Genomic DNA, 24,288 nt, shown 5'->3' with positions numbered 1-24,288 from the left:
CAGGTTAATTGTACTTTGGCAGACCTGAGTCTCTGATGGTGGCTGTTAGCTCAGACACATCAGCTGTCCCACACTGTGCTCACAATCCAGAATGCTGCCACCAGTGTAGGAAATGGATTTGAAAAGAATTCTTAAAAGTTGATAGAGAGTTGAAAAACATTTATAAAGTATTGTAACTAAGAAATAAGTTAGCTTTTGATAGAATGGTGTTGAGTTTTACATCTCTTGTGTTTTACTATTTGTTGAGATTAATAATAAATTTTTTTAAAGACTTTTTAGTTATTTCATCTTTATAAAAACTAGAAAAGCTAACAAAATGGTGCTTCCATTGTGAGGAAGTGATAATTCAAGAGATAGTTGAGTTAACCCTAAAAAAAACACAGCAGAAAAACCAGGATTGGTCAGTTGTACCCAGTGGGTTGTGCTGGACTGAGATGCCAGCAGGTGGAACTGTCCATGCTATGAAATTTGTCCCTCCAGTGAGCTGCAGATAGTTCATGGGTGTTTTTTTGTTTTGTTTTCAGCCTGTCCAAGCTGCAACTGAAGACTGGAGACTTAGACCCACGCTTGTTTTCCCGCCTGAGGCACCTGCAGAAACTTGATCTCTCTGATAATTTGCTGGACAAATTTCCCAACAGCCTAACCCTCCCTGATCTGCGTGTCCTGAACTGCAACAATAACAAGCTGGAAGATGTAACTGCTCTGAAACAGTTCCCTCTGCTCGAGGAGCTGACCTATGAGAACAATGTGTACTTGACAGTGAGTTACCCCCCTCCTTACATTAAACAGAGAGCCAAACAAACAGCACTTGTGCAAAGTTCTTATATATTGTTCTTGGGCAGCAAGTGCGAGGGCATTTGAGAAAGCAGCCAGCCTTTGTGTGACATTTAACCATTTTGTGCCACTATTTCTCAATCTGCAGAGGTGACTTGCCCAAAACCACTCAGATATTAAAATCTGTGTCTTGAGTTCCTGATTCTCTAGGCCAAAGTCCTGTCTTAGGTGCCTTATCAGGTACAGTATCTCATCCTCATACTAAAAATTTTACTAGTGTAAAAGACAGTAATGACTGTGTAAGAGATGTCCTTATAGAAACATAGAATCACAGAATGATTTGCATTGGAAGGGACTTTAATGCTCATCCTGTTCCACCCCCTGCCATGGGCAGGGACACCTTCCATTAGACCAGGTTGCTCAGAACCCCATCCAGTCTGGTCTTGAACACTCCCAGGGATGGAGCAGCCACAGCTTCTCTGGGCAACCTGTGCCAGTGCATCACCGTCCCCACAGTAAAGAGTTTTTCCCTAATATCTAATGCTAGTTTTATTTCCTAATATCTGTGATAGGTTTACTGCCCTCTCTGCTCTGGAAATGCAGAGAGGGCACTAACTGGTCCTCAGATGAGGGTTTAAACTTGATGATTAGTCTGGTTTAGGTTTTGACTACTCCCAAAAGTCAAACGTCCAAAACTGATTTTACTTGTGCTGTAAACTGGCATCAACTACTCACCATCCCTACATACAACAGTGTGTAACAGCAAATAAGCATGTGTGTGGCTGCATGGTGAACTATCTAACCCAAGGAATTCCTGCTGGAATTCCTTGACTGTCAGGACAGGCCTTCCCCTGTGTTAGAGTTCAGGGATATGAACAGAGCTCCCAGCCTTGCACTCAGGCCCAGCAGATGAGCAGTTACACAGCCCCCACCTTGTGCTGGATGTTAGCACTGCCTGAGGGCTGGGCAGCTCTGCCTGCAGTTTAAGATCCCAACTCATAGAGAACACTAGTTCACACCTAAAATGTGAAATTCAAGTTGAAAATCTTGAGGAGATTTTATTAAATGGCTTTTCCTTCCTAAATATATCATTCTTATATAGGCTGTATTTTAATCAAGGAGTAAAGGTAAAGCATGCACCATGTGTACAAATTTTGTAACTCCAGTGTTTTCTCTTTCTAGCTCAATGATGACTATAAAGTAATGTTTCTTTTGCAAAATCTTCGTCTGCTCAATGGCAAGGACATTACCAAACTGGCCAACCACGTGAGGCGTGCCAACAGCCATAAGCTCACCAGCAAGGTAAGATGTGGGTATTTCCTTAACCTCTAAACACCTCAAAATAACTAAATCCTGTGCTCAGTGTAGTGACAGAGCTGCAAACAAGCTTCAAGTAGTTTGCAATACCTGTGGTATGATCTGAGCCCAGCCTGCAGAATGGGCCACCCAGGAGATGTTTTACAGCTGCTTTCTCTGGTCACTGCTGGCATCTGCTCTACCTGTTCTGTGCAGGCAGAACTTTGGTTTAAGTGACAGGAGCAGGGTCAGCCAGGTCTGTGTCTGATTCTGTAGTTTTTTCAGGTCACTCTGATCATCATTCAGGAATGGGAGAAGCCTGGTGCTGCCAGAACAGCTGCAAACATCTCCCCATCTAATTTATGTTACTCTTGTGGCCCCAGGAATGGGGACAACAAAACCAGGCTCTGGATAATCCTGCTTTTTCCACCATTCACCAGGAACAAGGATTTGTTCTTTCTTCTTCAGTTGTGAATGTTTAGAACTCTATTTTCACTCACAATTTAGCTCGTGACAGATTCTCCCTACAAGGCATCGTGATCTGGAGCAAAATTATTGTTCAGTTGTGAAAAAGGTTTGATTGGCTGGCTGTTCTTGTGTATTACTGCTCTTACCATTTGTATTCTACTTAATTGATCTTCTTAATTCCTTCTGTGTAACAGTGGGGTAAAACTCAGATCCTGAAAACTGAGAGATGAGTTCTGCTGAGTGTTGTCTGTGTAAAACCTGTGAACCTCAAAGGGTCTTTCTGGGGGCTGCTCAGCCTCTTGTCCCAGACAAGTGATCATGGTTGGCTGTTTAATGAGACACCAAACACTCCCCTGAGCTGTTCTTTTTGTGGTGCCTCTGCCCTGATGCCTTTCCCTGATGTTATTTGCACCTGCCTCCCCAGTTCTTAGTCCTGTGTCTCAGTGTAAAAATGTCTGTTGGGTCCAAATGCTGATGGATGTGTTACTGGCCACCAGAAACTCCCGTGGGAAACTGTGCTGGCAGGTGAGCATCCTGTAGGTCAGCAGCCTTTGGAGCCAGGTATCTCTTTAAGTGGGTCCATGCTGACAGTGTCTGCTTAGCCACACTCACTCCAGCTTGGTACAGAGGAACTGACTTTCTCCTTAGCTGAAGTGGTCATTTGAACATGAAGAAATAAATTAACGTGGTTCCATCACGTCGGATGCAGCACTCAGGATTGGCCACTTCTTAAATGCTTTCACAAGTTCTCTTGTACTTTTCTGTTGAAATAATTCAGTCTTTCTGCCTAGGTTACTGCTCACTGGAAAAAATTCTTCAGTGACCAACTCCCTGAGAAATACACAGCTGAGCAGGTGAAGTCCATCAAGAAAAAGTTCCTGAAGTCAGTACAGACCAATGTGGTGGATGGGCCCAGCTCACTCAGCGAGTTCACCCGCTGGCGGGTAGGTCACATCCCACCCACCCTGTTCTCCAGGCAAGGACCCTGCTCCTGCTTCTGCATGGACTGCATTGAAACACTCCATGGATTTGGGTGCTCTTGCTCACAAGTAGTATCACTTGTTCTCTTTCTTCACTGCTTTGTTAAGCAGTTACCAGGACTAAATGTGCACCAAGTTGAAATGGCTGTCATTAAATATAATATAATGATACTTGTACTCACATGATACTTGTACTCATTAATCAGACTGCAGTATCCTTAATACTTAATTATTTGCAAATTAATTTAATAGTAACTTCTATTCTTGATGAAATAGTGAAGATAATGACAGAAGTGTAGTTGCTCCCAGTGGGGAAAGACACCATTTAGTTTGTAACATTTGTTTTATTTGTTTGTTCTTACATACAATTGAGACTTCCATCTCTCCTTTGTCTTGCTTTATTGCTGTACTGTTGTTTCCACAGCTGTGTACTCTTAATGTCCATGACAATATGAAGCTCTTGGGTCATGTAATGTCAGCTGGGGACGACTCCAGCACTTATGAACTTCACACAGAATAGTGGGAGCAGATATTGAAAACTCAGCAGAGCAGCTCTTTGTGCCGTGACACATCAGAGCTTGACATGCTGTGGCTTTTTTGTAGTAGTCTTTTTTTTTTTTAACATATCCACATATTTGCTTCTCAGGTGAAAATGATTGCAGAAGAGTTTCTGGCAAACTCACTAGGTCTGGAGTTAAACTCTGATAGTGAACCAGAGGAAAAGACGGATGAGAAAGAGGAAGAAAGCACAGAAGGCCCCAGGGAAGCTGCAGAAAGCCCCAGGGAAGCTGCAGAAGACGTTGCTCAGGTAAGTGATTTTTCCAGTTACATTAGCAATGTTCTTTCTGTTTCCTGGGAATTCAGCAGCTCTTGTCACTTCACATTTATGACCCTTTGGTAACCACAGGGGCAGTCTCAGGCTCCAGTCTGTATCCAGCAGCTCAGAATTCTTCTTTACAGCCAGACTGAAGCTTTCCCAGAAATGTGAAGGTTGAGTTGCTCCCTCAGAGAGCTTCCATTCTCATAGGGGACCAAAAACATTTCATGAGTGCAATCCTACTCACTCCACCTCTCCACTAGGAAGAAATATTTTAATTAGAGACCTGGGCTGATGCCTGGCCAGGCTCTGCTGGTGTTTGCCTGCTTGGAAATGGCTGCAGACTGAACCCCTGTGGTCCATAAGCCAGATTTGTTTTTCCACATCATATGTAAATTGCAAATAACTGAGACAGGGGAAGGGAGCTGAAAAGGAGGCTGGCTGCGTGGTTTTCATTAGCTTCTGCCTCTAGGAACCCTGCAGCTCTGGGCTCTCTGGTTCCTGGAACCCAGTCTGTAACTGTGGGAGGATACTTGCATTTGAATAATTAATGCCTTTGACTTACAAATTATCTGCACATCTCGGGGAAGCTGAAAACCTTATGCAGAACCTGACAACACGACAACATGCCTTATAGGTCACAGTAACACCCAGCAAGAGGAAAAGAAATCATTCAAAATCAAGCCCTGGAAACAAGAGGTCCAAGACCCAGGCAAACACCGAGGAGGAGGCTGCAGATAATCCCAGAAAATCCAGTCATGTGGAGGATGACCCAGCTCCTGATAAACCAAGAACATCAAACCAACCAGCTAAGGAGGCAACCCCTGAGCAGGGAGCTGAAGGGACACAGAAAAATGGAGAGCAGTCTCCCAAGGGGCAAAAAACCAGAAGATCCAGCCAGATGACAGGGGAGCAGAAAAGCCAGGAGCAGGACAACAGCGTGGTTACCTTGACCCCCGTGAAGAACTCCAAGCGCAAGGTATGTCCATCAATGCCCTTGGGACTGGCTCTGGGCCTCTTGGTTTATAGTGGGAGGAGCTGCCTTCAGGTTTCTTCAGAGCTCTGCACAGCTTGGAGCTCATAGTTGGCCAAATATATTGTGAGTTTTGGTTTGGTTTTTTTTTGTCATTGTTTTAAATCTCTCAGAGGCATCAAGGGAGAGAAGGAACCCCCCGGGAGACCCCAGTGGATCCCCTCTGGGGGATGGATGGACCAGCGCTCCGAGGCGGTGCACTGAAAGCCTGTGCTTAGAAATGGGACTGGCAAGCCTTGCTCTCAACTCAGGGGCTGCATGGGGAAAGGTGTTTTCCCCCTCAGCTTGGGCCAGTGGGGATCTAAAGGATTTTCCATGTTTCTCTGCTCTAGGAAATGGGGTTCTCTGCTGGGGTCTGCTGGGCACATCTTTGCTAAACAGTTCCCTGCTGCTTTAGGAGTCTTGAGCATTGTGGCACCTCAGTCTCTCCTATTCTCCATAGCACAGATGGGCTAAAAAATACTTGAGTTTAACTCAGATTGCTGTGTTCAGCAGAGGGTTCTGTCAAGGCAATCACAGGCAAACCGTGTCAAGGGAATGAATTTTCTAAATGTGGATGGTTTATTGTAGGAGGATGTCAGTGCAGAGCCATTGCATTTTCTTCAGTGTCACAGTAAAGGCAACAGCCGCGAGGATTTTAAAACGCAGCTCTGGTCCTGTGTCTTCGAGCCAGTGCTAGACTCTGGAGCCAGGAAAGGTGAGCTCTTAAAGAGGTTTGCAGGATTCCCAGAACCACCTGGCTCTGGAATCCCAGTGGAACTCCATGCTTAGACCCCTGCTCCTTCAAGCGGTAGTCTCCGTTGTCAGGAAGAGACTTGCTTACATATTTCTCCTTTGACTTTGAAAACAGGAGACTGGGAGAGCACCAGGCAGTGATAAGCTGCAGTCTTCATGAGTTATCCCTGAACATGGGAACTTCTCACCCATTATTTTCCTCTTTCAGATCCCATTGTGAGCTCCTCCAGAACCGTGGCAACCTGTGGAGGGGAATCTGTCTGTCTGATTGATTGTGAGACAGGAACAGTGCTGAAAAAGTATAAAGTGGCTACAGAGGTGGGTTGCAAGTGGGAAGGGTAAGCATTGAATGGGAATACCAGAGCCTGTAATAATTACAATACCACAATCTGTAATAATTACAATCTGTAATAATACATATTAGAAAGAGGTCTGAAAGTGTTAGTATGGGCAGATGTTAAAATGAAGGTAGATAATAAACATTGCTTGCCCATCCTTTTAGCCTGGTTTGGGTTTATTTTCTTATTAGTTTTGGAGATTAGCCTGCCAGTCCTCACACAGGTGTGTCTGGTGCTGAGCCTGCTTGACAGCAGAGGAATAAACATCCTCTTTCTGTAGTTTATGTTCTTCTGAGAGCTGTTTTGAGTTTTGATGCTCCATCTTAAATAGTTGTGTCATTCCACCTGAGTAGCACTTGTGACAGTTGTCTTTTCTCTGAGCTAACAGCCACCACCCTGCTGGCTGTTCTCTGTTCTCTGTCACCCCAGCCTTGTTTTCCCTGTGTTCCAGGAGTTCTTCAGCGTGGCATGGACAACCCTCACAATGGTGATCAGCGACAGCCGCAAGAAAGCTTACAACATCCTGGCAGCTGCAGGGAGGAGAGGGATTGTCAAACTGATCCACGTGGCAGCAGACTTCTGCTACGGAGAGATAAAGGCTCACAAAAAGCCCATTGCTACTGTCTGCTTCAGCCCAACCCAGGAGACCCACCTCTTCAGTAAGTCTGCTTCAGAATCCCTGGTTTTAGTTCTGATGTGGAAAAGTCAGGGCTTCCTTAACAAGGGGAATTGTCACCAGGGCAAGCAGGCACACACAAACAAAAGGCACGGACAGGCATTAGGGAGAGAACATTGTTCATCTCCTTTGGCAGCAATCTCCAGCAGGAGCAGCTTGTTTCAGCCAGAGCCTGCCTCTTTAGCTGAGGTGCAGCAGCTCCTGTTTCTCCGTTGGTGGCTCTCAGGGTGGCTGTCACACACACATTAGCCACAAACAAGCCCAGTAGTGGATCTGTTCCACAGGGATGAGTAAGAAGAATGGCAGAGCAGGCAGCTGGGAGCCAGGCAGTGGCAGGGCTCTCCTCCAGCACAGCAGCCTATTATGGGCTGTTGGGTCTCATTTTATCCAACAATGTGCTTAATTGACTTTGATTTTTTTTAATGTGAGTTCTATGCCTCGACAGAGATTTCTATTCAGGTCCTGATGTCAAGGAGAGCTTTGCCACACACAGTAGGGCTCACAGAGGCTGTGCCTCATGGACTGGTAATGAACCATCATGTTACAAATTGCAACTGCATTGTCAGGCTGTACAGTGAGCTAGTACAGAGCCATTCAGGCCACACCTGCACCCCACAGCACATTGTTTCTCTTGCCTACAATTACCCGTATCCTGGAGTGGTTAAAGTGCTACATGAACCATTAAAAGTGGAATGTTTTGTAGAATAGGGGATACTTTTCAAGAAGAATCTCAGGAGTGCCAAAGGCAGAAGCAGAGGAAAGGATAAGGAGGGTGGTGGAAGGGATAAGGAGGTTGGTAGCACAGCCATATAATGGTGTGGACAGCAAGACTCATTATATTTCATAGAAAAATTTAGAGTAATTAAGGGAGGTTCTCTGCATCATTTTTGGGGAGGGGACACCAACAAACTCTGAGTTTGAGAGCTGCCATCTGATGAGGGTCCAGGTTACTCAGAGTAATCTGTTAGCACTCTTTCTGCTTCCAGTGTATCAGCTTGGTGACATGTTTCTCACCCTTTGTCAGTGCCTAATTTTCCCAGTGGAAGCTGCTGTGGATGTGAACACAGTAAGCCATGGATATGTGCAATAACGTGATGTCTGCCTGAGAGTAGAGGTTGGAGCTCATGTTTTAGATTCCACTAAAAGCCCTGACCAGAAACAAGCTCAGAGGGCCACTAACTAAAGACCTTGTGAAGCCACAAGTCAGTAATGGACACCAGGACACAAACTGTTTTATCTGCCCCTCTTAGAGCACAGGATAAGAACACTGAGTATTGACTGTGCATGTCTGACAATGTCTGGGAAGTGCTGGGCCAGGAGCCTCAGGGACTGCTGCTGTTCTTTAATGAGCTCTCTGGAGCCTTAGAGGGTGACTGTGACTCAGGCAGAAGTGCCAGCTAGCACGAGAAGAGCCAGATGAGCAGCGGTGTCACTACCTGCTTCTCTTCTGTGTCCCACAGCTGCATCCTATGACAAGCGAATTGCACTCTGGGATATTGGGATTCCAGACTGCGACTACAATTTCAAAGCAAGGTAAAGGTTCAAAAACCAGATGTGGCCAGTCCAAGAGCCTGTAACTATCACATCACAGCACCACTTAACTGCTTGTTCTCTGCTTTTTTTTAGCCAGCTGCTGGTGCTGGAAACGGCCTCTATCCCCCTACGGATTGCCCTGGTCCCCACTTGCCCAGAGCAGTACCTGCTGGCAGGCTGTGAAAATGGCTGTTTTGCCTGGAACATAAAACTGGATAAGGGACAAAAAAGCAGGTGAGAAACACAAGCTGCATTTGCTTTCCAGAACAAGAAGTAATAGTCCTAGCAGTCCTTGATTTTTAACTGAGGAGGTCTGAGCAAAAGCAGCATGTCCTACCAAACTTAAAATATCCTCCCCTTCCCAGAGTAGCCAGAAAAAAAATAGGAGCATGATGCTCAAGGACTGTTCAGAGATTGTATTAAAGCTGCAGGTGCTGCAGGCTGCTTTGCAGGAAGGCTGGCAGGAGTGTAATCCAATACCCCAAAACTTAAGGGTGTGTCATCTCCAGGTAGTGCAACGGAGTGTAAACTTTTGGAACGATTTCCAGTCTCACAGTGAGGCCTCCCCTGCTCCAGGAAACTGGGACCCTGTGAGAGCTCAGGACAAAATTACAAGGAAGAAGCAAGTAAAGTCATGCCCTGCTGACAAATATCCTAATGCTGATGGAGTGCAGCAATCTCTTGAGCAAACAGCCTTCTGCTGTACTAGTAAACCCCAGTGACCAAAAGTGTAAATTCAAGGGGGAATTCACCTGAGCTTGGCAAGAAATTCACTAACAAACAATTTCCTTCTGGGCTCTGCAGCCAGGTGCCCTTTCACTGCTGGCTGTTCAGGACTTGGCTGATTTCACCCTTCCCCCCTGCTCTAGGCCTTTTGAAGCCATATTCCAGTTTCCTGGTGAGGAAAGCATGACAACATCTCACAGGGTTGATGGTTTGGCTTTTCTCAATGATGATGTCGTTGGTGAGTATAAACATAACAGCACAATCCCAAAAACAGTGGGGCACTTTAGCATGTGCAGGGTGAAGCCAGCATGACAAGCAGAGGTGTTGAAAGGCATGTGACAGCCTCTTTAGCTTTTGGGGGGCTGCACAGGGTGGAGTTGTCTCCCAGAGTCACTTGTCTTTCCCAAAAATGTGGCCTAGAGTGCACACCCATGCTTGGACAGGACCAGAAGTCAGCTGGACACATCCCTGAGAGCACACATGGCCAAGCAGTGCCAGTGTGGAAAGAGGGGAGAGGGGAGACTCTTTCTGCTCAAGGGTGGTGGCAACAGTATTTTTTTAGGGGAACTGTGGGTTTCACATCATGGGCTGGCTCTTTCTGAACAGCTTATGCTTGTTCTGCAGCTCAGGAACATAAGCATAGCACTGAAAATCTCTGCAACCTCCAATTATCCTGAAATAAGGTAAATCAGGTGCAAACAGTTGCTGCTGGATCAGATCCCATGGCTTGAAATCTATATTCTGGATGGACCACCTCTGTCTCACTGCACTTTGCTTCCCAGCAGCTGCCACAGCCTCTCCCTTCCTTTCTTCCCTAGTTTCCAAGAGCTCCAAACCAGGATGCATATACTTGTGGAGCTGGAGCAAGTCTTTTGATGCCAAGGGCAAAGGATGCCAGCGTACAATGTCTGCAGTTATTCTGGCTGAGCTGGAGTGGTCCACAACAGACATGTCCTACCTGACACTCAGCACCTGCCCAGGTAGGAGCACTCATTTCCTGGCTAATGCTTTGCCCAGTTGTCCATGGCTCTCCTTTGATCCATGGGAGCAGCCTGGAGCTGGAGGCAGAGGCCCTGCAGCTCTGCAGTGCAGCTCCAGCACCAGCTGGGTGGAGACAACACCAGTAATAAATAACTACAGCTGCACCTTCTGCCTGATAAGGGGGGACAGTCGAGGCTGGGGGGTCGTTCTTGCACAGATTTTCAGAGCACAGAGCTCAGGGCTGAGCCCTGTGGAGCCACAGGGATGCTGAGTGCATCTGTGGGCAGGGATGTCACACACGGGGCAGCTGGGTTTGGAGACTGACAAACCAACTTGATCCAGTCAGCACTTCCCAAAACCAGTCTAAAAAAAGAGATTTCAAGAGAAATCCCAAAGCATTTAGCACTAGCTTTTCTACACTAAAGAGAGCTGGTTTATCTTCGAATGAATTCAGAGCTGGTTTGTCTTCAAATGAATTCTTTCAGAGCAAGGTAGATTCATGTTTTTGTGCCAGTAAGGGAATTTTGCTGAAATATGGCACCCTCCATTGGGATCCTGCAGCTCTCCTTTACAGCAGAGCAGATTTCCAGCTCCACACTCGTTTCCCAGCTTTTTCTTCTGCTCCCACAGCAAAAGACTACGTGTTCTGTGGGGATGAGAAGGGCAGTGTGTGGATGTACAACCTCTCCAACTACACCACGGCCTGGGGCTCTCCGAAGGGAAAGCGCTCGGAGCGGAGGATCTCTCCCACACAGGTAGGGCTGAGCTGCTCTCTGGGCCTCCCTTCCACCCCAGGGCAGCAGATCCCAGTCTCCTGAGCAGGCCTGTCCCAGGACATGCCTTGTATTTCCACAGCTGACCCTCACAAACAATTAAAGCAATCTCCAGAGCGTGGCCAAGGCCATTCACTGGGGACAGGAATGAGGAGCTGCAGAGCAAATCTGTCACCCCCTGCAGCTCTTCCTAAAACAGCCCTAAAAAAGCTCTGGTTAAACTGAGGAGCAGCAAGGCACAGCTGTGCAGGCATCACATCCCCCAGGGAGGAGAGGGAAGCCAGAGTGAGCATTCCCTGGCAGGAAAGGGCTCGCTGCTTCCCTATGCTCACTCACCCTTTTTCTGCCCAGTATTCCCCTCTGGAGACAGTTCTCTTTTGGGCAGTCACTGTTCCCCTGCCTGTCCCTCTGAAAGGACAATCACAGACACTCCAAAGGCTCTCACCCACTGGTCTGGAGCTACATTGCAGAGGTATGAAGTGAGCCAGTGTTCCATTATGTCTTCCCTGACAGGGTTATTCAGGTATGGGAAGGGAGTCCCCATCCCTGAGGTGGCAGTCTGAGCTGTGCTCTGGGTGACAAGGTGCTGCTCAGTCCCAGGTGGGACTCGATGCTCTGGGAGATGTTTTCTGTGATTCTGTGATGGCTCAGGTTTTTTGGAAGTGCATTGCCAAGCCACCAGTCAGTTCCTCTGGGGCTGCAGCTGTTTTCACTTGTGCCCTAAACCCTGCTCCTTTAGGAATATCCCACAGCTCCACCAGCCCTCAGGAGAAGGAAGAGGCTCTGCCTGAGGATGCCCAGTGCCCCATGTCCCCTGAGCCACGTCCCCACCCCCTCTGCTCTCCCACAGGTCCTCAAGTGGCCGGAGCTGCGGGTGAACGGGGAGCAGCCCCCCGAAATCCTGGTGAACAACGTGGTGGCAGACCCTGCCTTCACCTACCTTGTTGTGCTGACCAGTGTCAACATAACAGCCATCTGGAAGAAATCCTAGTCCCCTGTGCCACAGCTCCACCCCCGTGCTTTCACCTCGTGCAGTATTAGTGACTGTTCCCCATGTGCCCATGAACGTTTTCTAGAGCAGCTTTATGTGCCAGATGGAGAAAAAATAAAACAAACAAGGTAAGAGTTTGTTAAACTCATCAGTTCATTGTAAACATCCGGTTTCTTTTACTGTAAGTTTTCACAATTTGTGCATTTGTTTTATAGAAATGACACTTAATAAAACAAAGTACCAGTTCAGCTGGCAGTGCCTGGACTTTTTGGCAGGAGAAGCAGGGAGTTCACCTACAGCTGTCACTGAGCAGCTTCTCCTGCTGGAATCCTACCCACAACACCCTCCCCAACAGCCCAGGACAAATATTTGCATTAAGGCTCCGATTAGAAAACTAAAATTCACTTTAATGACTTATCCACCAAATCCAATGTGACATTTTTCCTCTTGGCCAAGTGCCTGTCTGCTATGAAAAAAAAAACCAAACCAAAATTCAAAATATTGCTGTCAAAAATTAAACAGAAGTGGGACAAGGGGGAAAATATTTTCCATGAATGGAGGTTTAAATATTTCATCCAGTAACAGACACAGCATTCTGCCTCAGAAGTAGCAGTCTGCTCCATTTTACTCAATTCCTTCTTGTTTGTCCTTAATAGCAACCTGGAAAGCAAAAGCAAAAACACACGTGCTAAGACAGGAGTTGTTACTGAGCTGGAGGTTGGTGTTTAATGATTCCTGACTCTTCTGAGAATCACAACAACCCACAGTGGAAATCTCTACAGCAACCAGAAAAAGAATACTGGAATTGAAATCAAAACTTATTTACAAATTGGTGCCCTGGTGCCTTTCCCCAGCACATCAGAGGTCACTTCTCAGTCACAGCCTCCCTGGTTTTGTCTGAGTTAGATGAAACCTCAGCATTCAGGGGCTAAATCCATAAATAAACTGAGCAGAAGGGAAAATACAGACCCAGAGAAAATAAAAATGCACTTAAGAGCAGCCAGGCTGTGACAGCAGCTGAACGACACAAGGAGGGTGGCTTGACTGAATTCATAAACCAAAACCCAGCAGCTTCGAGGCACACACCAACACTACAACAAAGAGTTTAAGGAGAACAATGCCCTTACCCTGAACCTCTCCTCCAGGAGGGAGAGCTCGCTGATCAGGTCTGTGATGGCATTGGTGAAAGCTTCCTGGGGGCTGTAGTCGGGCGTGGTCTGCACACGGATGATGATTTTATGTTCCAGAGGGTGTGGGACCTTGTACCCTGCGAACAGCACCTGCGGGTCTTTGAGCAGCTGCCTGGAAGGGAACGAAAGCCCAGGCAGTGACAGGAACCCAAACCGGCCCCGGGGTTTCCTCCCCGCCTGGACTTACGACTTGATGATGTTCCCGAGCGTGTGGTCCTCCTTGTTGATGGTGAACAGGCAGGCGTTGGGCACCTTGGTGTCCTTGTTGATGGTGATCCTGGGGTTTCAGGGATACCGGGGTGTTAGCGACTCAGGGCACTGCGGGGAAAGGCCCGGGCTCCCGCCTCCCAGCTCCCCGCGCTCTCATTAGGGTTTAATGAGTCGCCCCCCGTGTTTAATTAGCCGCCCCCGGATACCCCCTCACTTTTTCTCGCCCTCGAAGAGCAGGAAGGACTCGAAGGCCGGAGGCGCGTTCATCCCGCCGTTGCTATGGCGGCCGCCGCTTCGCTTCCGCTACGTCACTTCCGCCCTCTCGATGCTCCTCGTGGCCTCACAGCGTCCCCAAGCGGGCGGGAGGACCCGCTGCAGGCCATGGCGCCAGCGACAGCGGGGACAGCGGGGCTGGGGACGGCGGCACAGACTCGACAGCTCCCGCCTCAGAGCCACCGCTGCGGCCATCGCCGGGGCGGGAGGAGAACACACACCACTGACACCATCAGTCCCCGCCGGAGACACCACCGCGGTGCTCAGCCGGCACCAGCCGGGCCATGGGCAGAGAGTCCAGGGCTGCCACCACTGCCAACAACTGGCCACCAGCAGAGCCACCAGTGCTGGCACCAACAGAACCAGCAGCAGCCGCAGCAGGGCCATCAGAAATGGCACAGCAGGGCCACCAAGCAGTGGCACCACCAAGAGAACCCCACCAGTGCTTTCACCAGGCCACCAGCGATGCCAGCAGAAATGGCCCCAGCAGAAATGGCCCCAGCAGGCCCGCAGATGTCCCCAGAGTGAGTGTCAGCAGTGCCAGCAGCAGGGCTCTGGGCAGTCCCCAGCCCGTCCCCATGCCCAGCAGACACACGGACAGGCCGCACGGTGGGTACAAAGTGCCTTTATTGCCAGCCGCGCTGCCGCGGCGGGAGGAGCGGGTCCCTCACGTCTGCAGCCGCAGCAGGGCCGGGGCCGCGGCCTGAGGGGGCTGCGCCCGCCGGTGGCAGCGCTCCAGCTCCGCCAGCGCCGCCAGCAGCCGGCTCAGCCCCTCGGGCAGGGCAGCGTCTGCGGGACAGGCAGCCACGGTGACACCCCACAGCTCCCCCGGGGTCACCACCACAGCCCCTGTGACCCCTGGGGACACCCCCGGAACCCCGCACCGAACCCACCTTCACCGCGGGGCCCGCTCTGGGCGCGCTCCGGCTCCAGCAGCTCCCAGTACTTGTCCCTGCGGAGAGCGGCAGGACAGGGCCGGGCCTCGGCAGGAGGGGAAGGGGCTGCGGGGCGGGGCGGGGGTCCCGGGGCAGGGGCTCACCTCAGGGTCCCCCGGAGGCCCTGCAGGTGCTGGAAGAGGCGCTGAGCCTCCACCGTGGGCTCCAGCGGGTCGCTCCAGTCCTGCAGGGTGGCGCCGTGCCGCGTCCGGTCGCATCCCAACCCTGCGGGACAGCAGGGTCACCGTACCTGGGGACACCCCAGCGACCCCCCGGGGCCACCTGCCTGTACCTGTCCTGTCGCGCTGGTGGCAGCAGCTCCACTTGTCCCCGCGGAAGACGCCGGGGTGGTAGGAGCGGAGCACTCGGGGGTTGTTGCCGCACACCTTGCGCAGGGCTGACAGCCACTGGTTCAGCTCGTTGACACACTGCGGGGTTGGGGACAGTCAGAGGGACCCTGTGCCACCGCCCGGGCTGTGCCACCGCGCGGGATGTCCCCGCCGCACCTTGCACTGCAGGTACGCCGTCTCCTGCTGCCCGCCCGAGGCCAGGTAAACCACCTGCATGACGTGGGAGCTGCCGAAGCTCTTCTCCTCCACCTTCTCGGCAGCCAGGATGTCGCCCAGGGCGATGGCACCGAGGCGCTGATGGAGGTCACACACACACACAGGGGTCAGCGCCACCCCGCTGCCGCCCCCCGCCCCCCCAGCACGCCCGTACCTCCGCACCGGGGCTCTTGCCGAAGCTCAGCGACTCCCCGGTGAGGCAGAAATGGAGTTTCTTGCCGGCGGCAGCAGCGAGCAGCGGCCCCTTGCCCCGTGTTTTGTGCACAAGGAGCATCCCCTCCTTCACCACGGCCGGGGAGGGCCCCAGCGGCCGCCCCTCACCCTCCTGCTCGCCCTGCTCCTCCTCCGTGCCCACCAGGCGGGTGATGAAGTCCCTCATGCGGGCGGTGCCCTGCTGCAGGGCGGGCAGCAGCGGCGACAGCCACGTCTCCTTGGCGCGCCCGGCCGCCGGCTCCATGTTCCCGACCAGCTGGATGGCCTGGGGACCGCGGCAGTGGCAGCGTCACCCCCGGGAGACCCGGCTGGCCCCAGCAAGCACCGGCCGGGCACCCCAAAGCCCGGCGCGGGGTCCCCTGTCGCACCTTGGCCAGCAGCAGCAGCGTGCGGCTGGTCCGCGCGTCCGCGTGTGTGGCCCGCAGCTGGAACAGCTTGGGGGTCATCACGGCCGGCGAGAAGAAGCGCAGGCACAGGAAGCTGGTGACAGCCACAAATTTGGCGTGCTGTGACCACCGAGGGGGTGGGGAACACACGTGAGGGTCTCTCCCAGCGTGGGACAGCCCCACAAACAGCGATGCGCCGGTGGCCGGGGCTGCTGCTTGCCCAAGAGGGAATGACCACAGCTGGGGACCACTCCTAGAGAGCGCTGTCCCCTGGGGATGTCCCTGTTTGTCCCCGCACCATCCCGACCTGGTGCTGCGGGAAGCGCTCCCCGACGCGCTGGAAGAGCTGGCGGAACGCGGCGCGGATCAGGGGGGGACACGCCGGGGCCGACCTGACGATGGCGTCCAGGAGCTCGCCCAGGTAGGACTGGAGGTGCTGCCGGCCCTGCTCGATCACCTCGCCCTCCGTCTGCACCCGGTGCAGCCCCGAGCACCTGCGGGCACCGTCACTGTCACCCCCAGCGCTGGGGCCACCCCTGCCCCGCCACCCCACGAGCCCCTTACCCGACGTCTTTGATCTCCACCTTGCCGGGGTCCAGCTCCACGTATTTCTTCTCCTCGAACACGCGGGCGATGGTGGGGCCCAGGACAAAGTGCAGGTATGGCATCCCTGTCACCTGCCGAGGGACCACAGGGGACAGGGATGGGCCGCAGATTTGGCACCTGACACCCTCAGGGTCACCCAGTGGATTTTCTCCAGCCTCCCACCCCCAGGGGAAGGCACAAGCACAGCAGCCTCCCAGTTCTTCCCCTGGGAGCAGCCCAGGGCCAGGATGACCTGGGAAGAGCAGGTTTTGGGTGGTGTGGCACCTTGAGGAAGGACTCCATCGACTTCGAGGCCAGAGAGTTGCTCCGGAACAGAGTGTTGGGCTCACCTGCAAAGCAGGAGAGGGTCCATGGCCTGGGGAAGGCCACAGGTCATCCCTGGGCAGCTGCAGTCATGGGGGTCATTCCCAGAGGCTGTGCCCTGCCTCCTGGCCAGTTCCATGGGTGTCATGGGGACCTCCTAACCTCAGACCACTGCTCCACCACCAACCTCAGCCCATGGACTGCTGGGATGAGCCCAACAGATTCTACAGTGTGATGGCTGAGCCTCAACCATCACTCCCGAAAAATCCCCACAAAAGGCTCTGGAGGTTTTGCAGCCCCAGGAGATGATTAGGAAGCCTCCAGGTCCACTCCCCATTCCAGCCTTACAGGGCTTGGCCAGCTCCAGCTCAAAGAGCAGGTCCAGGAACTCCTTGACCAGCCCCTGGCCCAGGAACAGTTTGACCAAGTTGATGGCGACCTCCTGCCGGCACTCGGCCGTGGTGGTTTCGTCCAGGAGGGTGACCAGGTGCACTTGGCCATCCTGGAGGGAAGAGGCACCACAACATGACAGCCCGAGGCAGGCAGGCACCACGGCACAGAGCTGGGAGATGTGGGTGCTCCAGCAGGGCTGGGCACGGACCCCTCACCTGGCGCCCCGACTTCACCTCCTGGCACAGGAGCTGCACCAGGGGCTGGTAGCAGTGGGAGGGAAGCACCGTCTCATCCCGAAGCTTCACCTGCAGCTGCAGCGAGCCCAGGCTGCCACGACGCCTGCAGGAGCACGAGGAGGGTAGGTGGATGGATGGATGGATGGATGGATGAATGGATGATGGATGGATGATGGGTGGATGGATGGATGGATGATGGGTGGATGGATGGATGGATGGATGGATGGATGATGGGTGGATGGATGGATGGATGGATGATGGGTGGATGGATGGATGGATGGATGGATACTTCACCAAGAGGTGGCCTGACACCCCAGGCTATCTCTCCAAAGTGATGATGCTTCCCAGGAAAACTCCCCTCTCTAATGCCCCTGAGGGAACTGGGACCATGCCCAGCACACTCCAACACCCTGTGCCAAAACTCACTCATCCTCTGTTGGCTTAGACTTGTCTGGCCACAGCCTGAACCAGCCCTCCTCCTGCCCGGCCGCCTCCAGCCCCTGGATGCTGAACACCACCTGGGAGGGGAAGGCAGGAGAGGGCTGGGTGTGCAGCTGGGCAGGACCCCGGCAGCACTGAAAGGGTTTGGGGCTCACCTTGCCCAGGAAGTCGTTCCTGCCCACCAGGTCCCAGTCCCACACCTCCACGCAGAGCTTCTCCCCAGCAGGCTCGGCCAGCTCGAACTCAAAGGTCTCATTCCAGCGAGGGTAACAGGATTTCTTGACCACCTGCAAAGGCAACAGCTTTGTCCTCTCTTGCTGGGTGGGTCTGTCCCTCAGGGACACCAGGCTGGGGATGCTGGGGGACAGGGGTGGCTCCGGGCTTCCCCGTGGGTTGATTCCCCGTGCACCCCTGGCAGGCTGGGGATGGCTGAAGCCGCACTCACGGTGCTCTCCTGTGTCTTCCCGTTGTAGCGCAGGCGGACAAAGGGGTCGGAGGCACCATTCCGGTCCTTCCTGGCCAAATCCCTGCCAAGAAGAAGGGGAATTTACCAGCAACCTCCCAAAATACCTACAGGCACCTGTGGCACCCCCTCCCCTATCAGGGTATCTCAAGATCTATGTCTCAAAGACCTGCAGATGAGGTAGACCCTGCCCCAGCACCTGCTGGGTGATGAGGAGGGTGCTCTGCACCCAAAGGACCGGATACAGCAGGGAAACTGAGTCATGGAGCAGCTCGGACTCGGCACCCATGTCCCAGCTGCACACGCAGCCCCTGTCACCCTCGTGCCCCCTCTCACCTGGCCTCCAGCACGGAGCAGCGCAGCCGCCGGCTGCCCTGGCTGCCCAGGACCTCCACCCGCAGGTGGATCTCCCCCTGCACCTCCTCATCAGGGTCCACCTCGCTGAGGCTCATCCAGCCACTGTATCCTGTGGGAAAAGGGGGGATCCCCATGAAGGGGTCATTGGGGAACCCCTCAGGACCAGCTTGTCCAAGGTGGAGGGAGATGGGTCCCTCCTGGGACACCCCAGCCATGATTTCCCCTACCCTTGGGGTGCTCTGCCAGCATGTCCCGGGTGATGCAGACCTTCCCAATGATGTCATCACGGCTGGAAAACAAAAGTGGGAAGCAAGGCCCAGATAGGGGCATGGGATTGGTGCCCAGGTAGGACAGCCCCCACTTTGGGGGATCCTGGACTGGGGCCACCATGGTGTGTCTGTCCCCATGGAGCACATCAGCCATCCTCTGCTGCCAGATGGACAATATCCTTGGGAGATAACTTCACCCGTCTGTGTCCCAAAGGCCAGGGCAGCGTGGCCAGGTGTGGGTTCTCTGCTGTCAGCACCAGGGGAGCCAAAAGCCACCAATGGAGTCCCCAGGCCGAGCCCCCACCACACCTGAGGGCATCCTCGTCCATGACGTAGATGGAGATGCTGTGGAAGCCAGGCTGGAGCTGCACCTCGTATTCCTCCCCCCAGAACGGGGACAGCGTCTTCCACACCGTGGCAGTCCTGTGGGGCAGGTGGCACTGGTGACACAGGGGACAGGGCTCCCTCTCGGGGGTACCCCCCAGCCCTGGGACCATCCCAGCTTTTGGGGACACATGGCTGGGGGAAGCACCCAGATTTTGGAATCTGGCTGGGGCAGGGATGAGTCTCTGTCCCTGTCCTTGTCCTGTCTTGTGGCTCTGGGCTGGCAGACACAGGGGTGGAGTAGAGGGGAGGAGGCCATGAGCTGTTAGACACTGCTGTGTCTGCAGGAGCATCTCAGCCCAACAGAGGGAATAATAATGAATGATAAATAATAATAAATAATGGTCTTAATAATAATTATAACAATAATGTGCCTGCAGCAGATGAAGACACCTGCCAGGAGCAAAGATGGAGACACCTGCCAGGAGCAAGGTTTGGGGCTCCAGCAGTTTTAGGGAGCAGCCAGGGACCTGGGCCACCCACCTGATGATGGCCTCATCGTCGATCTTCACGATGCAGTACGGGTCACTGCTCCCCGTGCTAGAAGGACAAGGGACAGCTCTGTCAGTGCCACCAGCCACAGCCTGGCCACCACCCAGCCCACAGGACTCTCATGGCCATGGGTGACCAAAGCCTTCAGCCCTGACAGCCCCCACAGACCCTTGCAGAGACCGAGCCCTGCGGGTGTGGCTGGGCAGCAGAGGCTGCCAAAGGCTTCCACGGGGACCTGGCCACAGCTGCCAGCACGGGGTGACCCCGGCTTGGCCTCCAGACCGGGGCCACTCCTCCCGGACCGTGTCCGGCCGCTGTGTCCCGCTGCTGCCAGAAGTGGCTTTTCCTCTTGCATGCAGGAAGGCAAGGAGCAAACAAACCCCACCCTTTCCCCGAAGCAGCTTCAGGCACCAGCAGCCCAACTTCACACACCGGGAGTGAGACCACAGCAGCTTCCTCCAGCCCCAGGGTATCCCCAGACACCCAGCACTCCCACAGGGATGGGGACAGCCCTAGGGACACTCCCAGGGATGCATAGGGTGTGAAGGACAGCCACCACCATGCTTTGACTGTGCTTCCTCCCTGGACACAACCCGAGTCACCCTTGCCAAAAAATAATCACGGTTTTACAGCTTATTGCCCTGCTTCATCAGAAACAGGGTCAGGGGTGAGGACTCCAGCAGGGACAGAGCAGCCAGGACCTGGGGGGTGGCCAAGATCATGGAAAGGTTGTGGCTCCCATCCCACTGGCACAGAGCAGCTTGGAGCATGGAGAATTCATTAACACCAACCCCAGAGGCACTGCCAGGCAGCCACGAGTGTCCTGGGGAAAGGGAGGGTGCACGGGTGGGGGGACCCCAGGTATTGAGTGATTTTCACATCCCAGATCTAAGGAGGCTGAGAGGCAGCTGCTGGGGGGGGAGATGAAAGGGTTTTGGGGACAACTGAAATAATTTGGGGGAATCCAAAGGGTTTTTGGTGGGACTGAAGGAGTTGGAGGGGACTGAAAGGGTTTTGAGGAGGATTGAAAGGGTTCTTGAGGGGAATCAGAAGGTGGTTTGAGGGAATCAAAAGAGGTTGGAGGGGACTGAAAGGGTTTGGGGGGGACTGAAAGGGGTTTTGGGGGAATCAAATGGGGTTGGAGGAAACTGAAAGTGTTTTGGGGGAAATCAAAAGGAGTTGGAAGGGATTTAAAGGGTTTTGAGGGGGTCTGAAAGGGGTTTTGGAGGAATCAAAAGGAATTTGAGGGGACTGAAAGGGTTTTGAGGAGGATTGAAAGGGTTCTTGAGGGGAATCAGAAGGTGGTTTGAGGGAATCAAATGAGTTGGGAGGGGACTGAAAGGGTTTTGAAGGGGACTGAAAGGTGTTTTTGGGGGGGGACTGAAAAGGATTTTGGGGGATTCACAAGTGGCTGGAGGGGACTGAAAGGATTTGGGGGGCTCCCTTGCCCTGCTAAGCACGGCAGCAGGGATTTCTCTGGATTTCTCTGGGCTGTGCATCCCGGGTACCACAAGAACATCCCTGCTCCCAGGCGCTCCCCGCCCGGCCCGCGGGGCTGAACGCCGCAGGTTGCCAGGAGCCGCTCCCGGCTCCTCCGCTCTGCCAGCCCTGCCGAGGGGATTTCTCAGGAGGCCGCGGCTGGAGTGCCACTGAGCGGAGCTGACATTTCCTGCCTCGTGCGAGCCACCGGCGCTGCCGGGAGCGGGCAGGCGGAAAGGGAGCAGCTGCGCGCTCCGGCTGCGCCCGGCAACGCGCCGTGACAGCGGCAAACCTTGTCCCCAGCGCGGGGACACCCGGGCGTGGCGTTTGCCGGGGATTCAAAGACGGGATGGGCAGAATCCGCCCGAGCCGCCGCGCAGCCTTTGGGAATCCCCGCTCCAAAGGCAGGCGCGGGGTGGCACCGCCCGCGCAGCATCCCCGGCCCGGGATGTCGCCAGGGATTGGTGACACCGCGGGCGCGGCGGGTGCGGGGCTGGCCTGGGCACCCGCTGGGTGCGGGGAAGGAGCTGGAAAGGAGAAGGGCTTGGGAAAGAGGAAATGAGCCCAGGCAGGACTGGGGGAAGGGGGAAGGAACCCGCAGCCGCCCCTCCGGCAGCAGAGCCGCGCAGGGATGGAATTAAAAATTAACTGGTGGAGGCAGCAGCGCTGCTCTGCCCCGGGGGGTGGTGAGATAAGCAAATAAAAATTTAAATAAAAAATGGAACTGAAAAAGGAAAGAGAAAATAGAATGATGAATTGAAGGAAAATGGAATTTTTAAAAAAGAAAATAAAAATATAATTTTTAAAAAAATCAAAGAAAATTAAAGTAGAATAAAAATATAAATAAAAAGAAAAATAAAAAGAAAAATTGAATAAGAATTTTAAAACATAATTTTAAAAAGAAAAAATAAAAGAAAAAAAAATAATAAAATAAAAGAATAAAATAAAAGAATAAAACAAAACAAGGAATAATAAGTGAAGAAATTAATAATAAATAAGTGGAAAAAAAGGGAAAAGGGCAAAAAGGAAATAAAACATAATTTAAAAAATAATGAAATTAAAACTTAAGAAGTGAAAATACTGAAATAAAAATAGAATAGATTAGGATAAATTAAAGATTAAAAATTATTGGCGTTATTTATTATCCTAACATTAAAATAATCCAATAAAATATATAAATAATAAATCAGAAATTCGAGTGAAATAAATTACATGTCACATTAAAAAATCAATACCAAATAAAGTAAATTAAAAAATTAAATCCATTCAAAAAAATCAGGCAGACCCTTTCCCTTGCTTCCCTGGGATAAAGAACATTTGGCAGCTGGGGGGGCTCCAGTCGCTCCCTGAGCCAAATCCTGTGGGATCTGGGGCTTCCCACGGGGATTTGGGGGTCCTCCATCACCCCTGGCTGTCGCCAGCAGGGGCTGAGCTGCCCGTGCAGCGGGGACACCCCGCAGAGGGAATTCCCGGAGGAAAGCAGCGATCCCCAAAGCGGTGCCAGGGCCGGGAACCGGATCCCCGGGGCAGCCTCGGCCAAGGTCGCGCTCGGGTTTCCCTCGCTCTGCCCCAGCCCAGCCGCGTCCCAGAGCACCGCGCCGGAAAGCTCCGCTCCGGGCGCTGTGGCTTTCCGCCTCTCCCAAAACCCAGAACCTCCCAAAAAACCCAGAGCCCGCCCGTGCTGGGTCAAGCTCCGGCGGGGAGTTGTGCCAAGGGATTTAAAAATCAGGCCCTGACACACGGGATTTAAAAAAAGAAGAAGGAAAAAAAAAAAGTCATGTTTCTTTCCTTGTTTATCCTCTTTTTTCCATGACGGCTGCAGGGATTTTTGTTGGTTTTCCGGCTGCCGAGCGCTCCTCAGCAGCTTCCCGCTGCCTTGGTGGCGGCGGGGCCACCCCGCTGCTGTCCCCACATCCCGCCCCATAGGGATCAGAGCGATGAGAGGAGCACCGGGAATTTCTGGGAGGGAAATCCCGACCCAAGGGCTGCCCCCCAGGGCTGGGATGGGGACACAGCCCTGGGACAGCCTCTGCTCCTTTGGGGACGGATGTAGCGGGTCCTGCTGCATCCGGGGGTCCCTGCGAGGGTCCCCCCGTGGTGGGGACAGCCCTGCCCGTGGCAGCACAGGGGGAGCCCCCCAAGTGGGAGCGCTGCTTGGGGTACCCAAAACACGGCTGGGGGCGTCCCACAGCACGGGGGGAAACCTCAGCCCCATCCCGGGGGGTCCCCAAATCACAGCACTGCTGAGGGAGCCCCAGAGTGCTGAGAACTGCTGGGGGCACACAAAAATGTCCTGAAAGGAATCCCCAGAGCGAGGCGGGTCCCAAAACCGCAATGGGGGAACCCCCAAAGCAAGGAAACAGCAAAGCCACCCTGGAGGAACCCCCAAAGCAAGGGGGATTCCAAAGCCACCCTATGGGGAACCTCCAAAGCAGATGCACTGCTGGAGGGGTACCCCAAATCTACCCTGAAGGGGAACCCCCAAAGTAAACACACTGCTGGGGGGACCCTAAAGCCACCCTGGGGGAATCCTCAATGCAGGGCGACTCCAAAGCCATCCTGGAGGGAACAGCCCGAGGGGTGACACCCCAAAAGGGGATCCTAAACCCGCCTGGGGGTGAGCCCCTAAACCACATGCACTGCTGGGGAGCCCCCAGACCATTCTGGGCAAGCCCCCAAAGCAGGGAGGAGGCTCTAAGGCCACCCCGAGGGTGGTGTCCCCTCCAGGGACCTGTTGGGGGGACACCCCGCAGCCCCCCTGGAAAAGCGGCGAGTCCCTCGGGATGCCCCCGCCCCGAAGCTCCCCCGGCCGCCGCGGGGGCACTCACATGTCCTTGGCGGGCAGGTTCCTGCCCTCCACGATGCGGATGGAGAGGGCGCTGCGCCGGGCCATGGCGGGCGGAGCGGAGCCGAGCGGAGCCGAGCCAAACGGCGCCGAGCGCGGCTCGAACCCGCGGTCCCCAGCACAGAG

The 24,288-nt window shown here is 53.4% G+C and overlaps 3 protein-coding genes across 12 annotated transcripts in view; 1 reads left to right on the top strand and 2 right to left on the bottom strand.

The window, feature by feature from the left end:
- LRWD1 (leucine rich repeats and WD repeat domain containing 1) overlaps nt 1-12,369 on the top strand; it is a 16,108-nt gene extending 3,739 nt beyond the window's left edge. For all 3 annotated transcript variants that reach the window (XM_041422917.1, XM_041422916.1, XM_041422918.1), the window contains exons 3-16: nt 525-759; nt 1,957-2,076; nt 3,330-3,482; nt 4,165-4,326; nt 4,973-5,314; nt 5,939-6,065; nt 6,312-6,421; nt 6,893-7,100; nt 8,578-8,650; nt 8,744-8,884; nt 9,520-9,614; nt 10,195-10,356; nt 10,988-11,112; nt 11,981-12,369. In XM_041422917.1, coding sequence (XP_041278851.1) covers nt 525-759; nt 1,957-2,076; nt 3,330-3,482; nt 4,165-4,326; nt 4,973-5,314; nt 5,939-6,065; nt 6,312-6,421; nt 6,893-7,100; nt 8,578-8,650; nt 8,744-8,884; nt 9,520-9,614; nt 10,195-10,356; nt 10,988-11,112; nt 11,981-12,121 — 2,194 coding nt within the window. In that variant the 3' untranslated portion in view covers nt 12,122-12,369. The remainder of the gene's footprint in view (nt 1-524; nt 760-1,956; nt 2,077-3,329; nt 3,483-4,164; nt 4,327-4,972; nt 5,315-5,938; nt 6,066-6,311; nt 6,422-6,892; nt 7,101-8,577; nt 8,651-8,743; nt 8,885-9,519; nt 9,615-10,194; nt 10,357-10,987; nt 11,113-11,980) is intronic.
- LOC121345747 (DNA-directed RNA polymerase II subunit RPB11-a) lies at nt 12,257-13,871 on the bottom strand. The gene is made up of 4 exons (XM_041422920.1): nt 13,736-13,871; nt 13,499-13,588; nt 13,249-13,423; nt 12,257-12,781 (listed from the first exon to the last, which is right to left on the bottom strand). Exons 1-4 carry the CDS (start codon nt 13,786-13,788, stop codon nt 12,746-12,748), a joined length of 354 nt encoding a protein of 117 aa, XP_041278854.1. The 5' UTR covers nt 13,789-13,871; the 3' UTR covers nt 12,257-12,745.
- On the bottom strand, nt 13,834-24,288 carry LOC121345744 (ras GTPase-activating protein 4-like). 8 transcript variants are annotated; one of them, XM_041422909.1, is made up of 20 exons: nt 24,146-24,288; nt 19,830-19,886; nt 19,272-19,385; nt 18,921-18,982; nt 18,673-18,802; nt 18,319-18,400; nt 18,029-18,160; nt 17,859-17,950; nt 17,412-17,535; nt 17,152-17,305; nt 16,765-16,829; nt 16,459-16,571; nt 16,202-16,388; nt 15,877-16,014; nt 15,450-15,773; nt 15,236-15,373; nt 15,022-15,157; nt 14,834-14,954; nt 14,688-14,746; nt 14,449-14,583 (listed from the first exon to the last, which is right to left on the bottom strand). In XM_041422909.1, the coding sequence occupies exons 1-20, from the start codon at nt 24,208-24,210 to the stop codon at nt 14,462-14,464; spliced, it is 2,415 nt and encodes an 804-aa protein (XP_041278843.1). In that variant the 5' UTR covers nt 24,211-24,288; the 3' UTR covers nt 14,449-14,461. The 8 variants fall into 8 exon arrangements, with proteins under 8 accessions (XP_041278842.1, XP_041278846.1, XP_041278844.1 ...); XM_041422908.1 differs by lacking the exon at nt 14,449-14,583 and adding an exon at nt 13,834-13,932 and having other exon boundaries at nt 17,859-18,160; XM_041422912.1 differs by lacking the exon at nt 14,449-14,583 and adding an exon at nt 13,884-13,932 and having other exon boundaries at nt 15,458-15,773; nt 17,859-18,160.

The sequence above is a fragment of the Onychostruthus taczanowskii genome, unplaced genomic scaffold (genome assembly GCF_017590055.1).
Source record: "Onychostruthus taczanowskii isolate IOZ18803 unplaced genomic scaffold, ASM1759005v1 scaffold75, whole genome shotgun sequence".
Classification (NCBI taxonomy): domain Eukaryota; kingdom Metazoa; phylum Chordata; class Aves; order Passeriformes; family Passeridae; genus Onychostruthus; species Onychostruthus taczanowskii.
This window is presented reverse-complemented; position numbering and strand designations above follow the sequence as displayed.

Coding starts and splice junctions, on each gene's coding strand:
- LOC121345744 (XM_041422907.1), bottom strand. CDS start 24,210: ATGGCCCGGCGCAGCGCCCTCTCCATCCGCATCGTGGAGGGCAGGAAC. Junction 17,536..17,858: donor TCTAAGCCAACAGAGGATGA/GTGAGTTTTGGC, acceptor GTGCTCCTGCAG/GCGTCGTGGCAGCCTGGGCT. Junction 16,572..16,764: donor CGATGGAGTCCTTCCTCAAG/GTGCCACACCAC, acceptor GTCCCTCGGCAG/GTGACAGGGATGCCATACCT.
- LOC121345747 (XM_041422920.1), bottom strand. CDS start 13,788: ATGAACGCGCCTCCGGCCTTCGAGTCCTTCCTGCTCTTCGAGGGCGAG. Junction 13,589..13,735: donor CTCTTCGAGGGCGAGAAAAA/GTGAGGGGGTAT, acceptor CTGAAACCCCAG/GATCACCATCAACAAGGACA. Junction 13,424..13,498: donor CTCGGGAACATCATCAAGTC/GTAAGTCCAGGC, acceptor GTTCCCTTCCAG/GCAGCTGCTCAAAGACCCGC.